The following is a 21,699-nucleotide window of genomic DNA, read 5'->3' on the forward strand; positions in this document are numbered from 1 at the left end:
AAAAACCTAGCATATAATTTACTAAAAAATCTCATTGATATTTTGGAACTCATTTTATTATTTGGGGGCTGACTCATGAATTTTGAACACTTGGGATTTAAGCTGTTGCAGCTGGATAGGAATTGGCTTGCAGAGAATGTTAATAGGGAGTTTTTTGCTGGATGTATGCAGGTACTTTGCAAAAAAACACACTCCACTTTTACCTCTAAGAAGGAACATGTAATTATAATACATATTCTATGTCTAGAACGACCTGCTTCTCTTGTAGTAAAGTATTAGACAATTTCTGAAATGTAAACTTTCTAGAAATGTAAAAGCTTTGGTGCACAAAACATAGACATAAAATGTTTACACATTCAGTTAGCTTTTTTATGCCTTTGCAAGCAAATTGGCCCACCAGGCCGTTCTATCTGGCCCGCAGAGCCCCTGAAAAATTCAGAAAGTGTATCTGCTCCTGGCTGCCTGTCAAAGATGAGCAGAGCCAGGGGCAGTAGAACCCAGGGGGAGCCTGCAGCAGGACTCAGCAGTCCAGCCCCACCCCACCCCACCCCACCCCACCCCCAGCCATTTCCCTGCCTTCGTGCCCCTGCACTGCTCCCATACCACATGGCTTCCGGTGGCATGGCTGGACCAGTGAGCACGGGGCCACACCGGTACACTGTATGTGTGTGTGTGTGTGTGTGTGTGTGTGTGTGTGTGTGTGTGTGGGAGGGAGTGTGTGTTTGTAGGCTGAGTCCCGCATGCACCCCCACCCCCTTGCACTGACATACTTGCAGACCCCCATACACACACCCTCACACACCCCAGCCACCCTGCCCCCCAACACAGTCCCCCACATATCCACATACGCAGCTACATGTTCCCTCACTCCACACCCACACCCCCCACACCTATCCACCTTCCACAGACACACCCACAGACCTCCACAAATCTATAACCATCCACTGACAATATGTGAGTGAGACTTCTATGTACTTTTAAGCTATTATATACAATCACCTCTATGTGCACTATACGGACACATGTAAACCACATTGCTAATTCTGTTGGGGTTGCACGAGTGGCAGGGTGCTGAGCTGCTCGCACCATGCATGCAGCAGGGGAGGAGAGATGGACAGCTTGCACTGCATACATGATAAGGGAAGGGAAACTGGGCTGCTCAGGCTGCCTGCACAGTGGAGAGTGTATGGTTGGGTCTGTGGCCTACCACCATCCAGAAATTGGACAGCCATGGCATAACCTCTAGCATTGTATGTTATTTAAGTGTGGGATTATGGTTCATAATGTGATAAATTCCTTTCCAGTTTTTCAGGAAGTGGTTCTCACATAACAGTAATAGTCAGAACTTAGTGTCTTATCTTCTAATAATGCCTAACACAGCAGCAGCAGCCACTTTGTTGAAAAACTTGACTATAGGTAGGGAGGCTGCTCGTGTATTTTATAAAATACCCTAGAAATTTGCTTAAAGTGAAGAGAAATGGGTTTGATAATCCAAAGGCTAAAGGGGGCATTGAACTTCCTGGGCAAGTAACTTAACCTCTAGACTATTACAAATAATGAGAACACCTGCAAAAACACTACCACTTCCTTTCCCCCTGGGAATTGTGTTTCAAAAGAAAAGGAGTGAATCATGCAAACAGGACACCAGAATCCAGGAGGTGGCTTCAGACAGAGAGAGGTGAAATTTGAGAGGCATCCCTATCTTCAGTGGCTGTGTCCACATGTGCAAAGACACCCCCACCCAGGTGGGCATTTACACATGCAGACATGTGACAGCAGATTTGCTGCTCATAGCAGCAGTCTTCTCCCACCCCTACTGGTCCTACATTGACCTCCTGCAGAAGCCATGGGGAGCTCTAGTCTCCCCTTGGGTGCCAGCCCAGGTGCTGGCAGAGAGCACAGAGCCAGGAGATAGCTGTCTCCTGGTGGGGGCTAGGAAATTGCTCCTTGGCCCCGGGAACTGTCTGCTGCTGGGTCAGGCTCCACCATGAGAGCCCGGGCAAGGACAACATCCCTTTGCCCTAGCAGCAGGGAGCTCTCAGCCCCTGCTCCACAATTGCAATAGCAGGTCTGAGAGAGTCTTATCACCCAGCCCAAGGTCCACTGTCATGGGGCCCAGGCTGGGAGATTCTTATCTGTGTAGCTCAGGTTGGGAAATAAAAATCTCCCAGGCCCCACTGTCTGATCACAATTGCAAAGCAGGGGCTGGGAGCTCCCTGCTGTCAGAGCAGGGGGAAATTGTCCCAGTCTGGGCTCTGGTGGCAGAGCCTGTCCTGGCAGCAGGCAGCTTCTGAGGGCAGGGAGTAATCTCCCACCCCCTGCTGCCCAGTTGACCAGGAGCACATTGAAGCAATTACTAGTTAGTAAACACCTGGACGTATAGACAGTTATGCTTACTGCGCAGTAGTTTGCTCTAATCTTGAGTAAAGTGAATGTGTCCTAAATTTAAGCATATCTAATACCCCTCATGCTAATTGTTATGAATGCATTTCTGTACATCTGACTCTCTCCAGGCATTTTATAGGGACCATAGATTCTAAAATCAAGTTTGTGGATTCCACTTAATCTACACCGTGTCTAAAAATTAGGTGTAGTTATTTTCAACATTTTAAGTCTTTTTGCAGATCTTAAAGTTACTGTCCAAATTGTACACCCTGCCTAAGATTCCAAATAATTAGCTATGGCGTTAGGATGTGTAACAGCCTATCATGTTTTGTATAAAGTCCTTTAATATTTTATACACACGTGAGTTTCTAAGTAAATGACTGTAACTTAGCAAATTAACACAGATGAAACAAACAAGCTCTTTTGAAAATGTTGACAGAAATGAACTATTCTCTTTGAAGATTTCACTCTAAACTCTCTAAATTAGGCCTTAGTGGGTGTCTCTACATGTACATTACTGCTGTGTTGTTATTGCGCATTAAGTTTAGTACCTGTAGTATGAGGTATTACATAAATGCACAGTAGCAACAATGCACAGTCTTTTTGTGACGCTTAATGCACAGTAGATTATTTCTACTGTGCATTAGCACATTAGCACACAGTTTTTGCCATGATATACTAATGCTCAGTAGAATTAGTCTACTGTGCATTAAGCATCTTGTGTACACATGCCCAGTTTTGTGATAGAACAGGCTATGAAGCAGTTAAGCCTTTTAAACATCCACAGCATGTTTGGAGCGAGTAAAAGCTCTTTTGTGTATGCATGGCCCTCAGTGTTCCAATGCTTTGGTTTCAAATGTCAATGACTTCTCCTTACCAATAACTGAATCAAGGGATTGATTCTGTTGCTACCAGAGAAACCCAGAAATACTAAGTACCGTAAAAGAACAAGATGAAATCTTTGTCCTTAAGGTTTGGGGAGTTTTCCAGCTAAGGATACATACAGCAGGTTAATTTTTAAAACTCTCATGCATCTGCAACATGTTGGGGGGGGGCACGTACCCCCCTAGATTTCTCTGTCAATGGTGGGGTGCAGGGCATGGAGCTGTGGTGCAGTGAGAGCCAGGGCCTGGCAGCAGCAGGGGGAGCAGAAGTGTGGAGTTGTTCCCCCTCAGTGACAACTATAGGTGGTGGAAGTTGGGACTAATGGGGCTTAGCCCCCCAAATGCAGTGCAGTGGTAGGGCCACAAGGAAGCCCAGCTGAGGGCTTCTGGTGGCTGCAGCAGCGGTGGAGCAGGGGGAGGGGCAGGCACTGCCAATCCAGCAGCGTGGGACTGAGCCACAAGTGGCTCATCTGGGGAGCCTGGCTCCTGCTGCTGTGCACACCCTGGGAAGCATGGGGGGTGCATGCCCCTGATCTGCATGGGGTAGGACAGGCAGCCACTGTGGGCTGAGGTCGGGGCTGTGCCAGGATTTTCCTGATGGTGGGAGCGGGGATGCTATGCTGGGGACAGGCAGCAGCAGCACTGGAAGGGAGGCTATTGGAGGGGGGGGGCAGCTGAAGCCACCCCAAGATTCGCTGTAGCCAGCCCACCTGGCTCCCCTTCCAGCACCACTGCTGCCCACCCCCAGCATAGCATGCCCCCCCTGCTGGGAAGAGCCCAGTGCTGCCTCAGCCCCAGCCTGAAGGGGCAGGCCACCCTGCCCTCCCATGCAGATCCAGGGGTACGCGCCCCCCATGCCTCCCAGGATGCGTGCAGCAGCAGGAGCTGCCAACACCTCCCCATGCCCTCCAGAAGAGCCATGGCTCTGTCCTGCGCCCCCTCCCACCAGGGGTCCCGGAGGCTCCGTCACCTCCGGCCCAGCAGTGCAGTCAAGTCTGGCTCCACTCTGGCCTCCCGCTCTGGGCCCCACCAGGCGGTGCAGGGCCAGGGCCAGTGCCGATGCAGGGAGGCACCTGGGGACAGTGGGTTTGTTGGCACCGGCACCAGGCAATGATCCTGGGCCTGGGTGAAGGGGTGGCTGCATGGGTGCAGCGGGCCCCGGGCCCAATCCTGGGCCTGGCTCAGTTCCGCTCCCTCCCGACCCCTGCCTGGTCCCAGCCCCAGGCCCATTCCTTCTCCGTATCCCGTCCCCCTCCCCTGCTTCTCTCCCCACCTCTATCCCTGCAGACTTTCCCAGCAGCGGGGAGTGCACGTATGTGCTCAGTCCCCATCAAAAAAATTTTCTCCCTCTGCCTGTGGTGACAATACTTAGACATCATCAGTGCTCCCATGTAAAGTTATTTGAAACTTTTTGAACTTGGATGAGACTGTAAACCAGTGGTGGGCAAAATACATCCTATAGGCTGGATCTGGCCCACAGATGGACAGTCTCAAACTTACTGGATCTGGTGCGCAGACAACCAGTGGCTCCAGCTGCCATGTGGTGCCGGCTGGGCAGGGGAGACTGCTTTGGCCCAGTAGCCTCAGGAATCAGCTGTGGACCCAGGCAGGGCTTCCCCTACAGCAGCCAGGTGGCAGCATCACTTGGACAGGTTCAGGAGCTTGGACACAGAACCTGATGGCAGCATCTACAGCTGGCCCGTTACTCTCCCGGTGTGGTGGATGCTCCTGCCTGAAGCCCTAATTCAGAACCTGCCAGTGGCATCAGCCAGGGACCCAGGAAGGAGCTGCTGCCATGCCAGGCAGACATCTCTCTCTTTCTCTCTTCCTTGTCTTTTCTCTGTCTCTCCTCGCCTCCTCCCCACCCCCTCCCTCCAGAACCAGGCCAAAGCTGAAGTTGCCACCTGCCCAGCATGGCAGTAGCTCCTTCCTGGGTCTGCAGTTGAGCCTCAGGGCTCCTGCAAAACTGCAGCTTTGGCTGGGTTCTGGAGGGAGGGAGGGAAGGGGCGCGGGGGAGTGGGGTGGAGACAGAGAGAAGAGAAGAGAGAGACACAGACAAAGAGGAAGAGGGAAGGGAAGGGAAGGGAGACAGAGAAGACAGATGGACACAGAGAGAGGAGACAGATGGACACAGAGAGAGGAGACAGACAGAGAGAGAAGAGAGAGACACATGGACACAGAGGAGACAGACGGACAGAGAAGAGAGAGACAGATGAGAGTGAGAGATAGATGGATGTGGCCCTCCACAGGTTCCCAAAAGTCATTAAGTGGCCCACCAGCTAAAATTATTGCCCACCCCTGCTAGAAACATTCAACTGAAATTTGATTTGCCTCAAACCTGCACTGTTTTTTCCTTCCCTCCCTACTTCAGACGTGCCAGTATTAAGGTTGACTGTTAATTTTAATTTAACCTCCTGTATGTACATGCATTATGGTACAGTGTTTAATTTTAAATGCGGGCGTTTTTTCCTCCACAAGACCCTGCCTCAGGAAATACTATGAATGGCTTGTGTTCACTTTTTTTCTTTCTTGTTCAGCATGTGCCACCTTCCCTTATTTACTAAACAAGGAATAAAAAGTTCACTCTGAAGAGAGAATAATTAATTTCCTCAAGTTCTTTTTTTAGTTCATTGAGCACTGGTATATCTGAGTATAGCATAGGGTAGCTGCATAAATACCAATGTATTTATTTTTACAATGTTTGTGAGATAACACCATTATTCAAATGGAGAATGGAATGAAGAAAGATTAAGGTCAGAACTATTCACTAATATGGCTGTCCAATTTGACATGGCTCAGACTCCGTTTTTCACAGTATTTAGCATCGTAAAGAAGATGCCCCATTGACTGTACTTGCAGCTGTGACTGTTTAGCATTTCGACAAGTCAGAAACAATGTCTCAAAAATTAGGAACACAACGTTTAATGAACCCTTGTGATTTGCTAAGTATTACATAAGAATTCTTTGCCAGAACCAGGGAAAGAATGCTATTCAGGTTTCAGCTGTCTGTACTTTGAGGGTGAAGTTACACACTGCACTTAGATCACAGTAAGGGCACTTAAAACATAAGCATAAACATGTTAAAGCTTATTAACTCATGCTAGATGCCCTCTGAGTGTTGCAGAATTCTGCCACATAAGGCAAAGTTTAACTTTGGGCCATGCTACCCAGCTCATGTTAAGGTAACTTCAGTCTGCTACACAGACATAAAACAAACAATTTGCAGTTCACAGTTTTTGCCCAGCTCCAGGAGAAGAGTACAACCCTCTCTGGGGAAGGCTGGGGTGCTGAGATCAGGTTTTGGGAGTGAGGGTGGGGTCAGCAGGTATTGGTGGAGGGTTCCCTACAGCACAGCTTATTCCCACCACCCTCTCTCCAGGACAGGAATGCAGAGGGCCAGCAGAGGGAAGACATACCCTCCCATGCATCTCTGCCTCCCAGCTCCATGCTTCCATAGCTGCAACCCCCTCTTCCCCCTCCACCTGCTCTGACCCAGATCAGGGATAGAGCTCAGGTATCCTGGCTCTTAGCCATGCTCCTGCTTACAAACCTTCTAGTGGTAAGTCAAAGCTGTACAGGCAAAAAACAGTATAATCCCTTAACACACATCTGCTCACAGCACACTTTGCCTTTAATACCACTTATCATTCCATAGTTTTAGTATAGTCTAAATGTAACATGTAACTTCACTCTGATGCAATCTTTCTCTTCCTATTATGCCTTCTTTACTTCATTTTTTCCAAATAAAACAGAGGTCCTACAGGAAACAGTTTCCATCACTGCCCTACCCTGCTTCATCCCCAGACGATCTAACCTATGCCCTGAGGCATTCGTTTTGAGGGGGAAAAATCCTGTGATTATGCATGTGCAATGTTACTCAGCCTTAAGTCTGGCATTTCCTAAGTTTACAATGCTTGACTGCAGCATTAACATAGTTTTCATAGATGTAATATCCAAGATACTTTTATAAAAATCAAGCTGCAAAAGAGAGATTCCATCATGCAGGATCACACTGAAGCCCATGTGTGATATCAACATGTTGAGAACCTCTATGACTGCTATACTGACCTTTGCCACAATGGCTAATAGAGGAACTGATTGCAGCAGTAGGTTGTCTATCCTTGTGTGGGCCACACAGAGAGGAATGCATTGTATTAACACTGGTACGAGTGGAGTAGAAGCCTCAGAAATGTTGTGTTCCATAAGGGGATGTATTCTAATGGGCTCGGAGTCTTCTGACCATTCCCCATGCACCTGTCCCCCTCTGTCCTAGCTTCTCCAATCTAAACCTGTTACAAACCTCTCTTTCACACTAAAAACCTTTTTTACTCCCCTTCTACTTGCATACTGATTCTCCATCTTCTCTCTTGAGGTTTCCCAGGCCTGCCCCAAGCATGTTATTCAGCAGGTTCTACTCTACCCATCCCAGTTCCTTTGTACTGGCATTCCTGTTCCTGTCAAGCTCTTTACCAATCCCAGTCTTCCCTACCACCTACTGGCTTTCAGTTCTCCCCTTTAACATTTCTCTACAGTGACTCACAATGTCTTTTCCCCCCAGCCAATTGCAATTTCCTTCCCAGTGGACTGAGGTCTGTCTTCTAATGCAGCCCATTGCAGCTTCTTGTCTCAGTTTCTCTCTAATTGCCTCTCACCACCAATTTTATTTTTAGACAGTCTGTCACAGCATCCTTGTCCCAGTATGTTTCTTGTTTCCTCTGCTTTTCTGTTAGGTAGTTTTCCCCATGCCACCAGTGCCTTTTGTGGTGTGTAGAGTAGGTACTAAAGGTGCCTATACACATGCTTTGATGTGTTCTAATTAGATTAATTAAATGTGTTCTGCATTCTAATTAGAATGCTCTAGCATTGCGGTAGTGTCATATGTATAAATACTTGCAGGTGTTGGTTTTGGTAAATGAGCTTTAGTTAAAACATCACACAGCCATTTTTAAATGTATGGAAGCCTAATACTTACGATGCTGCTGTGTTTTAATTAGAGCAGCTCTCCAGGAACTGCTCTAATTAAAATGCCCCCTCATCCTCAAGCACATATATAGATGCCCTAAGACAGGTGTGGGCAATTATTTTGGGCAGAGGGCTGCTTACTGAGTTTTGGAAAGCCGTCGAGGGCCACATGACAGGCAGCTCAGGGCAGATTAATATTAATTTTCTAAATTTTTTAGGGGCCCCGTGCGCTGGATAGAATGGCCTGGTGGGTTGCATCTGCCCCCCGGGCCACATTTTGCCCACCCCTGTCCTAAGAGTATAAGATACAAGGTTTGTTTGATTTCACTTTATCCCTGGACCCATATGTTGTGCATTTGGCAATGACCCTATTTTGCAGTTGCGGAATAAGTCCTTCTGTGACTTAGGCTGGAATATGCCTAAAATTACAATTTAACAAATGATAAATGTGTAAATATTTATAATGAGCACATGTACATTTTGCTTGATTATAGCTAGGTCAAATTATTATGGGAAGAGTATAAAGCACATCCCTGACACACACCCTGTCCCTGCCAAACTTCTAATTAACATGTTGTAAAAGGCAAATAGTTGTTAGAAAGAGCTCCTAAAGATACTAACTCTGGAGGAGTAGTATAATTTCCTCTCAGACATGTTCTCAGAAATGGATTAAATTCTTTGGCTGAAAGAATAATAATAAAATCAGCTCTGTATGGAGACTACACTGCAAGGATGATGATTGGTAGAAGTTGCCACCCTTGATAAATAAGGGCAGCACGTAACCTCAGTTTCTTTGGAAAAAAATGGGAACTATCGTCTTGACTGAGCTCAGCTGTGATCTCAGTGCTGTCAAGTACAGCCCTGTTGAAAGAGGACAGTCTTTTTAGGAATCCTCTGAAGCATAAGATTATACTTTTGTATCTGCAAAGGTGAAATTTTAATTTATGAAGAATTACAGCAAAAAAATAAACATAAATTACATTTCAAATGTAACATATACCTAAGATTTAAGTTTTAACTCTATTGAAAGTTTGGACAGTGTATTATTCAATTAGTATGATCTATAGGAATGAAAATGGTCATCATTAATAAAAGGAGGCTGTGTTGTTAAAGCATGACATTTTTAAGGCATAAAAATAATTGGACTTGCAAATTTTTAGAAAATTCATTTCATATTTATAAAGGAGGTACAGTTATTTTGGGGAAGTTATACTTTTTACACTTATAATAAAGTTGAATCCTTGATTTAACTGAAGTTCATCTTTAACTGTTGGCCTCTGAACTATATTGCTTCTCAAGATGTGGCCTCAAGGTCAAGCTCTAAATACTTTATAGGAGTTTTGAATGAAAACAAAAGAATCTAGTCCTAAAAGGATCAGTGTAAGCGGAGCTTCAAGAAATAAAAAGGGAACTTGTAAGTGCACATTGCGCAGGAGTGGACATATTTATGAGCAGTCTCTTGTTTATGTTGTTATTTTTAAGGCATTGGAAAAGTATCCAGCACTGTAGTTTAGAAATCTGGAGGGAAAAATAAAATAAAATAAAGTACGTAAAAAGCTCGGTTTAAACATGTCCTAAGTGTCGGTGCATTTTACAGTATGACACAGTTGTGAGACTAGGAAACAAAAAGGCATAATTTGTTATTTTTTAAATTAATTTCTATCTCCTGACTCACAATAGTCAGCTTGATTACATTTAGCTTCATGTTATTATATAGAAACCATTTATAATCATTGAAGTCAAGTATTACTTTAATGCAGTTTTCATTGTTATCCCTGCAGAATTCTTTCTGTAATGTAGGCCTTGATTCAGCAGGATACTTAAACAGATGCCTAATTTTAACACACTGGGAGGCCAGTGGGATTATGCAGGGGTTTAAGTACCTTGCTGCCATTAGCTGTCATCAAATTAATATTTTAGCAGCAATTAAAATGTGTCCTTTCAAAGCATGTATCTTAAGGTTAAAAAAGGTATTAATTATATACTTCATGGCAGTACTTTACTTTATTAAAGCATTTTTCCTGAAGTATATCTAGGCTATGTGCAGATGTTCATTTCTACTGGAAGATTTTCCTTCCAGTAGAAAAATAACCTGGAAATTGGACTGTACAGATGCTTCTCTAGCCCCTGGGCTGGAGAGCTTCACAGTCAAGCTCTTCAGCCAGGGGGCCCTAGAGGTCTTCTCTCTGGGCCTCCCCTGCCCTTAGGGGAGCCCATGACAGCCTGCCTTCTCCCTTACCTATGAAGGGGACAGGCCCTCAAGTAGTATTTGGCAGCTGCTGAAAAGCATCAGCTACTGGAGACAGCTGGGGATAGTTCCTGTCCTGATAAAATTCCCCCTATTCTGCCAAGGGAAGCTAGAATGGCCAAGAGCAGGGGCTTGTAAGCCCAGCTCACCATCCCTGCCTCTTACCTGAATGGAGGAGGGCAAGATAAGGGAAAGCAGGGTTGGGGGTATGCTTGGCTTCTGGGGTGGCAAAGCCCGTGTCAAATTTGCACTAGGAACTCAGCTGATTGGCCGGAGGGGGCACTCTCCTGTGGTGGGAACCCTCCCAGGTCTCCCCTGTAGAATAACCCTGCTGCTTGCACTCTTCTGGGCTGATCCAAAGGAGTATTTGTCTGTTGGAGGAAAGGGGGGGGGGAACACTCAGCCTTCACAGCAGAGCTCCAGGAGCTTTCCACAGGGACATGGCAGCCTGCCTTGTCCTGCTCTACTCCATCTCAGCTGGGTGGCAAGGGAGGCCAGTGGGGCTGGGAGCTGGGCTTGGGGAAAGCCTTCACACACCCATCTCCCCCAGCCCCTCCAGCTTTTAAATTGCTGTCCCTGAGACTTAGCTGAGTAGTGGGGGACAAGGGAAAGCTGGAGAGACTTGGAGCCAGGTGCGTGGAGGCTTTCCCCAATCCTGGATCCTGGCCCCTCCAGCTTTTAAATCACCACCCCTGTGGGAAGACATGAGGAGAAACTGTTGTGGCTGAGAACCAGACTGCAAGCCCAGATGCTGAAGGCTTTTCAGTCACCGTTCCTCCTATTCAGCAAAGGAAACCAATGGGGCCAAGCTGGGCTTGCAAACCCAGCTCACTACCCGGGCCAATCATCTGAATGTGGGGGAGAAAGGGCAAGGGGAAGCAGGCAGTGGGTGGGAGGTGTACTTCTGCGTTCAGCTCGTCGCCTGGCAAAGCACTTCCCTGCTTCTCACACTGGGAACTCTGATGGTGAAAGAGGGGGAGCAGCTGCGTCCCATGCCTTCTTCAGACTGGAGGGACCACAGTCTCAGGAAGGCATAGGAGTCTTTTCCTAAGCTCCACTTCTGCTCACTGGGAGAAGTTAAGCCAGGAGAAAGTGTGCAGATGTTCAGTCTCCAGAAACTCACCTGGGAGCAATTTAACCCTGGTTGTTCCTGGGCTATTTTTCTCCCAAGCCTCCATTTTTGCTCATCAGCACACTTTTGTTTTCTACCAGAAGAACAGGGATTTTTCCAGTAGATGGAATATCTGTACATGGCCTTAGTTAGGGTTAAATCAATAAAAGATTAAGTTAATTCTTTTGTTTGGCCAAGCTGCTGTTAAATTCTATATAGTTCATCTCTTTTTAAGTGAAGGAAGCATGTGTGTTTCCAATTGAGGCTTTTGCACTTTATCATTTTGAATGCACATTTGTAGCTGAATCATTTTTTCAGAGTCTGAAAATGTAAGTATTTGTTCTCTCAAGCAGGGTCAGTTCCTTTCTTTGGTGGAGGGAGGCACGGGGAAAAATTTTGTAGAGCTAATGACTGAACAGTTTCTTTTTGGCCCTAATGTTTTAGGGGTCTTCTACCATGTCTTTCTAGAAGGGGACTTCCAACCCCAAGAACAACTGAACAGCCAGTCATTAGGGGAAAACATCACACTCGGTCAAGGTCGAGTGAGCATTCTAGTATCAGACCATTATGCTCTATACATCATCTAGCTCCAGGAGGGTCGGCGCCACCTTCTCCACTTCTGACAAGGTTGCTATTAAGTGTACAGCACAGCATTCATGTTCTGCCTCCCAGATGTCAGTGTGGTGTTGTACTTTCCTGAGCACATACAGTGCATTCACTCACTCATTCTGGCACAGTAGTGGAATCCTTTTTCATGATATTTATACTTTTCCCATATCCTCTATTCTGTCTATCTTCACTGTCCAAACAGTATTTTTTTACTGTTGAAATTTATACACTTCTGCAACATGAAAGTTAAAAAAAAGACTGTTTTGTCCTTCCATTGTTTCATTTTGTTATGTATTCACATGAAAACTTTCAAAATATTTGCATAAAAGATAAATAGTACGCACTTTTCACATATTTCACTCTTGTTTTATAGCAATAGAATAAGAAAATGACGATGGCCTAAGCAATGCTAAAGTTCACTCCTAATTTTTAAGTTGATGCTTTGCTTAAAATAGTAACATTTGAGAAATTAGGTACTTGCAACTTTAATTTATCATATAATTGCAACATATTTAGTACATGGTAGTACCAGTACCATGATAGTACTGGACTTTGCAACAAAGTTTAACGTTAAACTCTATCAGTTTAATGTTGTATAGATCTGTTATTCTTTGTTACTAGAAATGGTCCTAGTAATTTGTAATTTACCTATATTCAAATGTAATTTACCTATATTCCACTGATATGTACAGCATTAATTTCAGATTCTTAAAGCATCTGTCAGAAGTCAAACCGTTTAGAAATTGGGCTTTCAGGGTTCATCCACCCATACAGACCAAATGAGTTTAAAATATCTACTTGGGTAAGAGCACTGATTCTGATACACTATTGTAAGAATTTGTACCAATTACTAGATGTAAACACATACTAAAAATCATAGTAATATCAATAAAGAACAATTACATTTCAACAAAAAAATAAGTCAGAAAAGATGCATCACCTTTATAACAGTTGGCAATTATAACTGGCATCTATTTTTGCCTTGCAGCAATATAAAAACTTTGCTGTACCGGAATGGTAGCATTTTATGGCCACTTTGCACCCTTGGAAATGACTACATAAAGTGCAAGAACAGTAGTGAATCAGGACCTGAGAATACCTGTTTGCTGTTAGTGTACTAGTGGAGGCTTTTTATCTAGTTATTTGTCTATAAATAATGAAAAATTTGGAACTTTAAGATATTTTTCCAGAATTGAAACTAAATTTAGCAACACTAAAGATGACCAGGGACATGAGTTGGACTGTAAGTTTCTTCAAATCCATCTTCCTACAGGTATATTAGTATAGGCATTCACCTTTAGAGATCAAAATGTATTGAATCAGATTTCATTTGTGTTATTTCACTGTATCTTCATTCCATCTGCAGAACACACCAACAAGGAAGTCCTACACAGTCACCTCCTGCAGACTCATCCTTCAGCAGCCGTAGGGGAAGACAGCTTCCGCAAGTTCCAGTAAGAAGTGGAAGTATAGAGCAAGGTATCAAATAATTAGCTTATCATAGTTCAAAATCGTTGGTGTCTTTTCTTATCCTCACTTCACTTGAAGATTCTTTATTTTAATAATTTTGGGGAGGAGGAACAAAGTATAGAATGCTTTATTTCTGCATGCAAAGCAATATAATTTAATGAAAAAAAATATTACTGTAAGAAAAAATAGTAGGACTTGTTTGGCTGAAGCATTTGTTTTATTCCCCTGATATTCTTTTAATTTCTGTTGCAAGTATTGTATTTCCCTAGTGTGAACTTTCCTGAGATCACAGATTTAGATAATGGGCTACCAAACCCATTGACTAAACTTTTGACAACGTTATGGTTTTGTTTTATTAATTCTGGTTTGCTGATTTTTATTAACTGTTGTTTGTTATTGATAGGAGGTGGTGAAAGGCTTTTAAAAATTTTTCCTGGAGTGGGTAAAAGGCCAGTTGAATAGAATTAAAACTGCTAATATCTGACATATTAAAACACTGGTCATCAACTATTATATCCTCAGCATGAAAAGAGAAATAGATGAAAAGAGAACCTTTCCTTATTGAATAAGAGAAAGTTGAGAGAGGTTGTTGTAAGAAGACTTGCGTCCAAAAAAATATCAAACAAGTTGGAACATTACTGTTTTCTTTCCCCAAAACACAATGCAGCTAAAACAAGATGGCTGTAAATTATGGTTACATTCCACCAGCAAAAATGTGTGCAGGTTTGGTTGTTTTCTATTATTCAAGCAAAAGAGTCAGTACTTCGATTCCATCTGACAAATTGTCAACTATTGTGAGTCTTTCTACTACATAGAGAGTAAGGAGCATACACATCTCTAATGTTACTTTCCATATTTCCTGGGATTGTCGAACATTGTCCCAATACAAACAGTACTCAGTGCAACTTTCTACCAGGCTAAATTACCATAGGTTTTGTCGTATGAAAATTAATTTGTGTACTGGCTTTGTGAGCTATATGGGTGTGAGTCATCCTACTACATAATCAGTGACATATATGAAAATGTTTTCCTCTTTCTACTACATCTATTTATAAGAAATGTTAAATATATTTTATGCAGGTGGCTTTGTCTAATTATGAAAGTTGTGTTCAAGGCTTCTAATGTGATTTCATTATAAGCTAAAGACTTATTTAAATGTGAACTGGTTACAAGCAACACTTACAGCTTAAATTTTTGTCAGAAATGATATTGATAAATTGGGAGCTGTGTGAAAAAGGTAATATGATATTATTTTATAAAATCTATGCATTGCATATCTTTTTCAAGAAATGGGCTGGACACAATATACAATAAGGAAATACCTGGCATACCTCTTTTGATTTCATGTTAAGGGTTTCTTTTTCTTATGGATATTCATTTACCTTCACTTTCTTCTTATTGCTAAAACGTGTTTTGTAAATAATACTTTAATTTAGTTACGTTGGCAGAAATTCTAAATGAAAGCAGAACTTACTATAACATGGAAAGATGGGAGTTGATCTGGTATAGAATAGCAAAGAGGTGAACAAACAAAACTGCAGGCTAAAATTAGCATATCTTCAGAGGCTTTTCTTGTTATAAGCACATAGGAGGTTGAGTATTGATATTTCAAGCAATAAATACTTATCTCCAATGGTGATCGATACTTGTGCCATAAATATATAAGAGATAACAAAGCTGTTGGCTCTTGCTCTTACTCCAGAGTTCTATGTTCTTTCTTTCATATCGGTGAACATTTATTACTGAAAATGCAACCGCAACCCGAAGAAACAATTTTCTCCCTTACGTACTAATTTGCTGATGTTTGACTGAGTGGTTTGGACATTTATTGAAAGTATCTCCTAATTGTTTCTGTTTAACTGCTGATTGTGGTTGTGAGTGTATTTGAAAAGAAATACTGAAGCCAGTAAAATAGTAAAAGTAATGTCAATGTTTAAATGTTTATGTCCATTGAAATACAGACATGGTTACATTTAAACTTATTTTTTCTATTTAACAACTTAATGAAATAAAGCTATGAATCTGAAGTATTTTATTTGGTAGAATGGATCAAATTCTACCATTACAACTGTCCAATGCCCATCAGCCAGAATCAAATGGAGTAAGTGAGAACACTGCTAGACCCTAATCTAGGATGTAATCAAAAATACATTGAAATCAGTGGACTATTTTCCATTGACTGTAAAGCTATTAGATTGGATCCATAAAGATGTCACAATTGACATGGACTACAGGGGTGTAGGTGATGGTAAGATCTAGTTAATTTTGTGGATAGCAGCATTTTTATTTATTTTGTATTTTCTTGAATTGCAAATAAAGTTGTTCTGTGTTGGCAGATATCGACATTCTGCATTGGAAGGGAATATTGTACACTGTAATGCATCTGAGGTATGATAAAATAGTTTTTTAGGTTTAAGGCATTACAAACTCGTGTTAATTCTTCTGTACTGAGAAGGGTGTGTACAAAAGTTTTTTTCTTTTACAGCTAACTATTTTCAGAACGTAATAATTTTTGCATAAAGGCTATAAACAATTATTTATATAAACTATGAGTGTTAGTGTTCTTTGTGATTTGCGTAGTCAGAGGACAGAGCAGTTTTCAGTAAAATAATTTGTTTTGTACAGCATTCTTGCTGTGGGAAAAAAAGAATGTTGGAACGTTGGGGTGGATGGCAGTTTTGCTTTTTACTGTGGCAGCTGATGATGTTGTGGCACTGTTTTTTCAGTAGTAAATTATAACCTTCATGCAAGTAAACCATTTTCCAGGATTTACATTGTATCACAGGCTTTGCATTTTGGTTCTTATTAAGTTAGGATTTAAAAAGAAATTTTGTCTTAATTTCTTTACTAGACAACTAATCAGTTAATGCTCCTGCCAGTAGTTTCAGTTTGAAGCTCATGGAAAGCCAATGTTTCAGTAGTCTGTGGCCATATATAGACGAAACAAGGGACATGTGTGCATGATACTTTAAAGTGGGTTAAATGCCTTTGAACCGCTTTAATGGTGTTGGTGTTTGCACGTCAGCTGCGTATTGTGCAGTAATTCCAGCCACTGTAGCAAATTTGGTGGCGTAATGCACCTTAAATGACTTGGAGCTCAGCACACTAAAACTCCTCCTCCAGGCTCTGTGCAGCTCAGGGGCACTGCAGGAAGCCTATGGAGGCAGCCTGGCAGCGGCCCAGCAAAGCAGGTTCAGCTCAAGAACAAAAAAAGCAGTGTGTTTGTTTGTTTTTTTTGTTTGTTTTTGGTTTTTTTTCCTGGAGCCTGCCTGCCTGAGCTGCGTGAGGTCTTGGTGCCCCCTGGGACTGCCCGAGCTGGGTGCCTGTGGGTGGGTGCTGCCAGGTTGGGGGGGGCCGCTGCTGCCACGGAGGGAAGCACCAGCCTGCCTTGCAGCCCAGGGACCACTCTGTCCACTGGCAGCTCGCCCTTCCCTCCCCACCACCAGAGAGGCAGGTAAGTGGGTGTGTGCATGACATAGGGGCTTAAAGGGCTCTAAATTGAAGCCATGTTTTTAAAAACCCACCACTTCAATTTAGGCCCCCCGTTTCGTCTACTCACGGCCTTAGGCAGTTTAGAGATACCTATAGCAGTAGAAACACTGTGTTAGAAAACACATAAAAGAAACCTAAGAGAAGAGAGAGGCAAAAATCTCTATTCCATCACAGAGGTGGGGAGGCATTTATGGTCAGGTATAGAGGTATAGATAAGGGGGGATATTATTATAAAAGCAACTCTTTGAGGCCTCTAGCTCTAAATAGACATCAGTGCCTTTGTGTGTTTTGACAAACAAAATAAACTACCAAGTTTATTTAATTTAGAAAATGTAATAACATGTAACAGTATTTTAAACCAGGGGTCAGCAACCTACAGCTTGCAGCCCATGGAACCTTTGGATCCAACTCATGGATGCAGGAGTTTGGCTGCACTCAGTGGTGGAGGAGCTTCTTCTGCAAGCACTCTATCACTCCTACCACAGGGACGAACACCAGCTGACAGTGCTTTCCTTGTGCTGCTAGGGAGACAAATGGTGGTGGTGGCGGCAGAGTTCGAGCACCTGCCCACAATCCTGCTTCTGACCCTGTGTAGCTCATTCCCACCCACAAGTGGAAGAAGTTGCTTACCCCTGTTTTAAACAATTACAACTTTATATATTTTTTTAGCAGATGCACTTTTAAAGTTCTAAGTTTCTCTCAAACCATAGGAATGTTAATTATAATCTTAATAATGTTTGAATGAAAGTATTTCTATCTCTTTAGTGAGATGTGAATATGGACTTTATTTTACAACCACACCAACTGTGTCACGTAATTTACAAATTCCAGTACCCATGGATCTTATTGTAGGGTGTAGGAGCTCTGCAAATGAAAACTAGACTCTAGGTGTACAAGCATCTATAATTTTTATGCGTAAATATCTCTAAATATTTGTGAATAAACCACCATACAGTGATTATTAGTCTAATTGGTGCTATTTTAATTGATATCATTTTGTTTCTTTAAATGGAAATTTTAAAAGGTTATAAAATGAAGAATTTTTTCTTACCCTGTGCCTAAAGCAGTGAAATTCGAAGCCATGTTAAAGGTGATACAGTTCTCAGTTTGTCCATTGTGCTGAACAGTTGTAGAAGACTTGCGTCAATATTTGTTATTCAAGTACACAATATTAGAGTGGCAACACTAGGCAACTTTTATCCAAATAAAGTGGTGTTACTGCGTTCTTTGTTATAACACTACATTTTTGTATAGTTACCTGGGTTTGGTGTTTTTGTAGAGGGCCGGCTTTGGCAGTTTCTATACCGTCTGTTCTCTGTGAAAATAAGGATCTTTTCTGGTTAAGAGTTTTAGGCTGGTCCCATACATTTGTGCTTTAACTGTTCACTTTTACTGTTCAAGGAAACTAATACAAGCTGGAAATATACTGCTGCTTTTTCTCTATTGTTTCTAGCTCATGTAGAATGTATAATTACAGAAATTAAATAAGTCTTAGAGGCATACAATTAAGAAATATTTCTTAGACCTCAATTAAATTGTGAAACCAGTGAGAAAATGGATGATTGTTTTTAGTATGAAACTGAATTTTCAAAAGTACCTGTAGGCAAATAGATCACTTTCACTACATCTATTCTTATTTTTATTTGACTGCTCAAAAATGATTTATTTTTCATTAGGTTATCAGCGTGATTTTACTCTTATAACGATGTATGATAATAATCAGAAGATTCCTTGTGTCTGACCCTTTTGTACATTGCTGATAATCTGTTGAGTTGAACCAGTTTACCCTTTCGTAAAGAACTGTAAGCCTGATCCAGTGGTCTTAGAAGAAAACCTCCCACTGGAGAAAGTAAGAGTTATATCTGAATAAGTACTGGTAACTATTGCCATGTCTGACTGAATTAAATGAAAATTAAACAAGCAGGTTAGATTTTAGATGCAGGTAGGACAGTTCTATTAGTATTTATTTACAGAAGGTTTCAAATATAGATTTCTTGAAATATTTTATAATCAAGATAGTTCTTATTTGATGCTGCATAAGAAAATGGCTGCAGTATCTGAACAAAAGCAGAGGAATCTGTTTGAAAACCTAGGAGTGATTTTCAGACATACTAGCATTCAATATTGAGAAATTAAATGTCTTACATATTTTCAGTGCAACTCATAAGTAATCTAACATGGGTACTTCCTTAATAATGATGCTGTTCACTGGATACAAAGTAATTTAAAAATAAACTGCTTAATGTGGATAGAATGCAGTATACTGGCAGTATATTTCTTCAGTATTATCATTAGAAATTCTAATAGAATTTCACATGAAATAATCGCTATATTTTTTAATAATTAAATATATTGTGAATATACCTTTCCACCTTTAATTAGCTTGATGGCCTAAAATCTTAAGTGTTAGAAAAGACAGAGTACTATGTGTGCCTGGTTTTGAAATCTCCCTGTAGCCTGTGAGAATTTTGTTTGAGTAAGGGCACAGGATTGAACCCTATCAATGAAATCCTGATCGGAGGACCAGCAATACAAATCTGAAATAAACCAAGAGTAGGGTATAAGCTTTTCAACAAAAGCTAATCAAAGTGGATAAAATTTTAGTTTTAGATTTCAACTTTTTCAGCATTGCTTTGTTTTGTCTTCATGTCCCTGGTTTTATTTTAAAATTGTTAGATGGCACTGCATATTTGGAGCCAGGTTGTGGAACATTTATTCATGTTGACGTGTATAATCTAGGTATATGAGTATTTCTTTTGACTTTGAGAATAAACCTGTGAACAGGTACTCAGTGTTGCCAACCCTTACAATTTTTATTGCAATCATCATAATGGTTGGTATTTTTCTTAAAGCCCCATTTTCTAGATTGCATTGATTTACTTGAGTGTCCTAGCTTTTAGTTTGAAAGAAAATGCATTTTTTAGCCTTTCTTATTGTGAAAAAAAGGCTTAAAAGATGAAGAGAATGAACCCTTATGCCTTGTAAACTTGAAAGCATATGAAAAAAGTCCAAAATCTATTAGTACAATCACATAACTTTCCACACCTGACTTATGTTTTATGCACACTTAGGGTTGGCAGTGCTTTATACAGCAGAATGACTAAGTGCTCCACAATCCGAACATTTAATGACTTCATTATTAATGTTAATTTTAAATAAAAAGTCACAGGCTTTATAATTTGCCATGGTTTATCATCTTAATTTCCCATGTTACTTTTACATATGCTGCTATATAGCTAGTGTACATGCCATTGTCACATGTAACGCATTTCTTTGTCTAACTTTAAATTTGATGATTTCTAATTTTTTTTGTTTCCATCATTCCGTGCATTTAATTCATTGAAGAACAAGAGAATTATAACTCTTCCTCAAAAGGTAAATATTTACATAAATTTTACTAACACTTTACAACTGTTAATTTTCACTTTCCCCCCTTATTTTCCATGTCAGTATTCACTCAAGAATAAATCAACTAAAAAGGTATTTTGTCAAATATCTGTATGTTATTTATTTTATTCCTAAATAGAATTTGAAAGTTATGTGTCTTGTGATTTAAATTTTGGTATTGAAATGTTACATGTTGCATTTAATCTGAGCCCTGTTGGTGCTTTGTGTGATATAATAGACAGCAGCGTAAGTTAAAGTTTCATTCATAGGCTTGGATTGTACCGCAGGCCTTCGTCAGAGGCCATATAAAGCCTTGTACTTGGTTTTCACTTCTCACAATAATGGGTAGGATGAAGAAATGGCACTATTGTTTTCTCTCCTCCAGACCCTCAATTGGGACCCAATCAAATCACAGGGAGAATGCTTAGAGAGTAGAATTCCCAGAAAGAGGGTAGGTATCAACCTTCCTCCAGATGCTGAAAGATTCTTAAGAAATGTAGGTCTACTATATTTTCCTGGCCTGGGGGCAATCACTACTAGTGGGAGTTTTTGGCAGCATGTTGTTATGCCATTAAGAAGCTAAGAAGCTACTATGGGCCAGATCTATTATGAGGGCACACACCTGGATCCCATGAACTTTGCTGCTCCTTAGAATCAGCAGACTTTGTTGTGTTCCATGAAGTGAAAGGTAAACCCTTTTCTCCTTCTCCCTGTAGAGACTGGGCCAGGATTTCTATGACTGGGGTTCCTTTCCCTCCTCATTTTTTCTTGACGTAGGTCCAAGCCAAAATTTGGATGAAACTTATGCAGTCAAAGAAGAGTTCAAGTGAACCATTTTTAATTACAACAGTAAAACCCTGTACCACAGCAACCTTAATTATTAGAGGCAAGATCAGATTAGGTCATCATACTTGAGTCTCCTTCCAACCTGTGTATTAATTATCTGAAACCAAACCCTATAAACTGGGACACAATTATGTGATGAGCTTGAACCAAAATGTTAAATACAACCACCTCTCTGCTTTGAGGAAATTTGGATCCCATCTTCAAAGATCTTGGCCATCTCACACTAATGTCCTGGAAACAATGGGTTGAAGGAAGTTTAAATTCTTTCTCTGTTATATATCCAACTTTTAGATTTTAGCCCTGTA

The 21,699-nt window shown here is 41.6% G+C and overlaps 1 protein-coding gene across 37 annotated transcripts in view; it reads left to right on the forward strand.

Moving 5' to 3' along the window:
- The window catches only part of RIMS1 (regulating synaptic membrane exocytosis 1), a 574,877-nt gene that overhangs the window by 409,148 nt on the left and 144,030 nt on the right, over window positions 1-21,699 (forward strand). For 23 of the 37 annotated variants that reach the window (XM_059730969.1, XM_059731058.1, XM_059731060.1 and 20 more), the window contains one exon: window positions 13,566-13,678. In XM_059730969.1, the coding sequence (XP_059586952.1) occupies window positions 13,566-13,678 (113 nt within the window). Of the gene's footprint in view, window positions 1-13,565; window positions 13,679-16,111; window positions 19,011-20,506; window positions 20,537-21,699 lie in introns of those variants that run through there. The other 14 variants (XM_059730979.1, XM_059730977.1, XM_059730994.1 and 11 more) reach the window with 2 other exon arrangements.

The sequence above is a fragment of the Alligator mississippiensis genome, chromosome 1 (genome assembly GCF_030867095.1).
Source record: "Alligator mississippiensis isolate rAllMis1 chromosome 1, rAllMis1, whole genome shotgun sequence".
Classification (NCBI taxonomy): domain Eukaryota; kingdom Metazoa; phylum Chordata; order Crocodylia; family Alligatoridae; genus Alligator; species Alligator mississippiensis.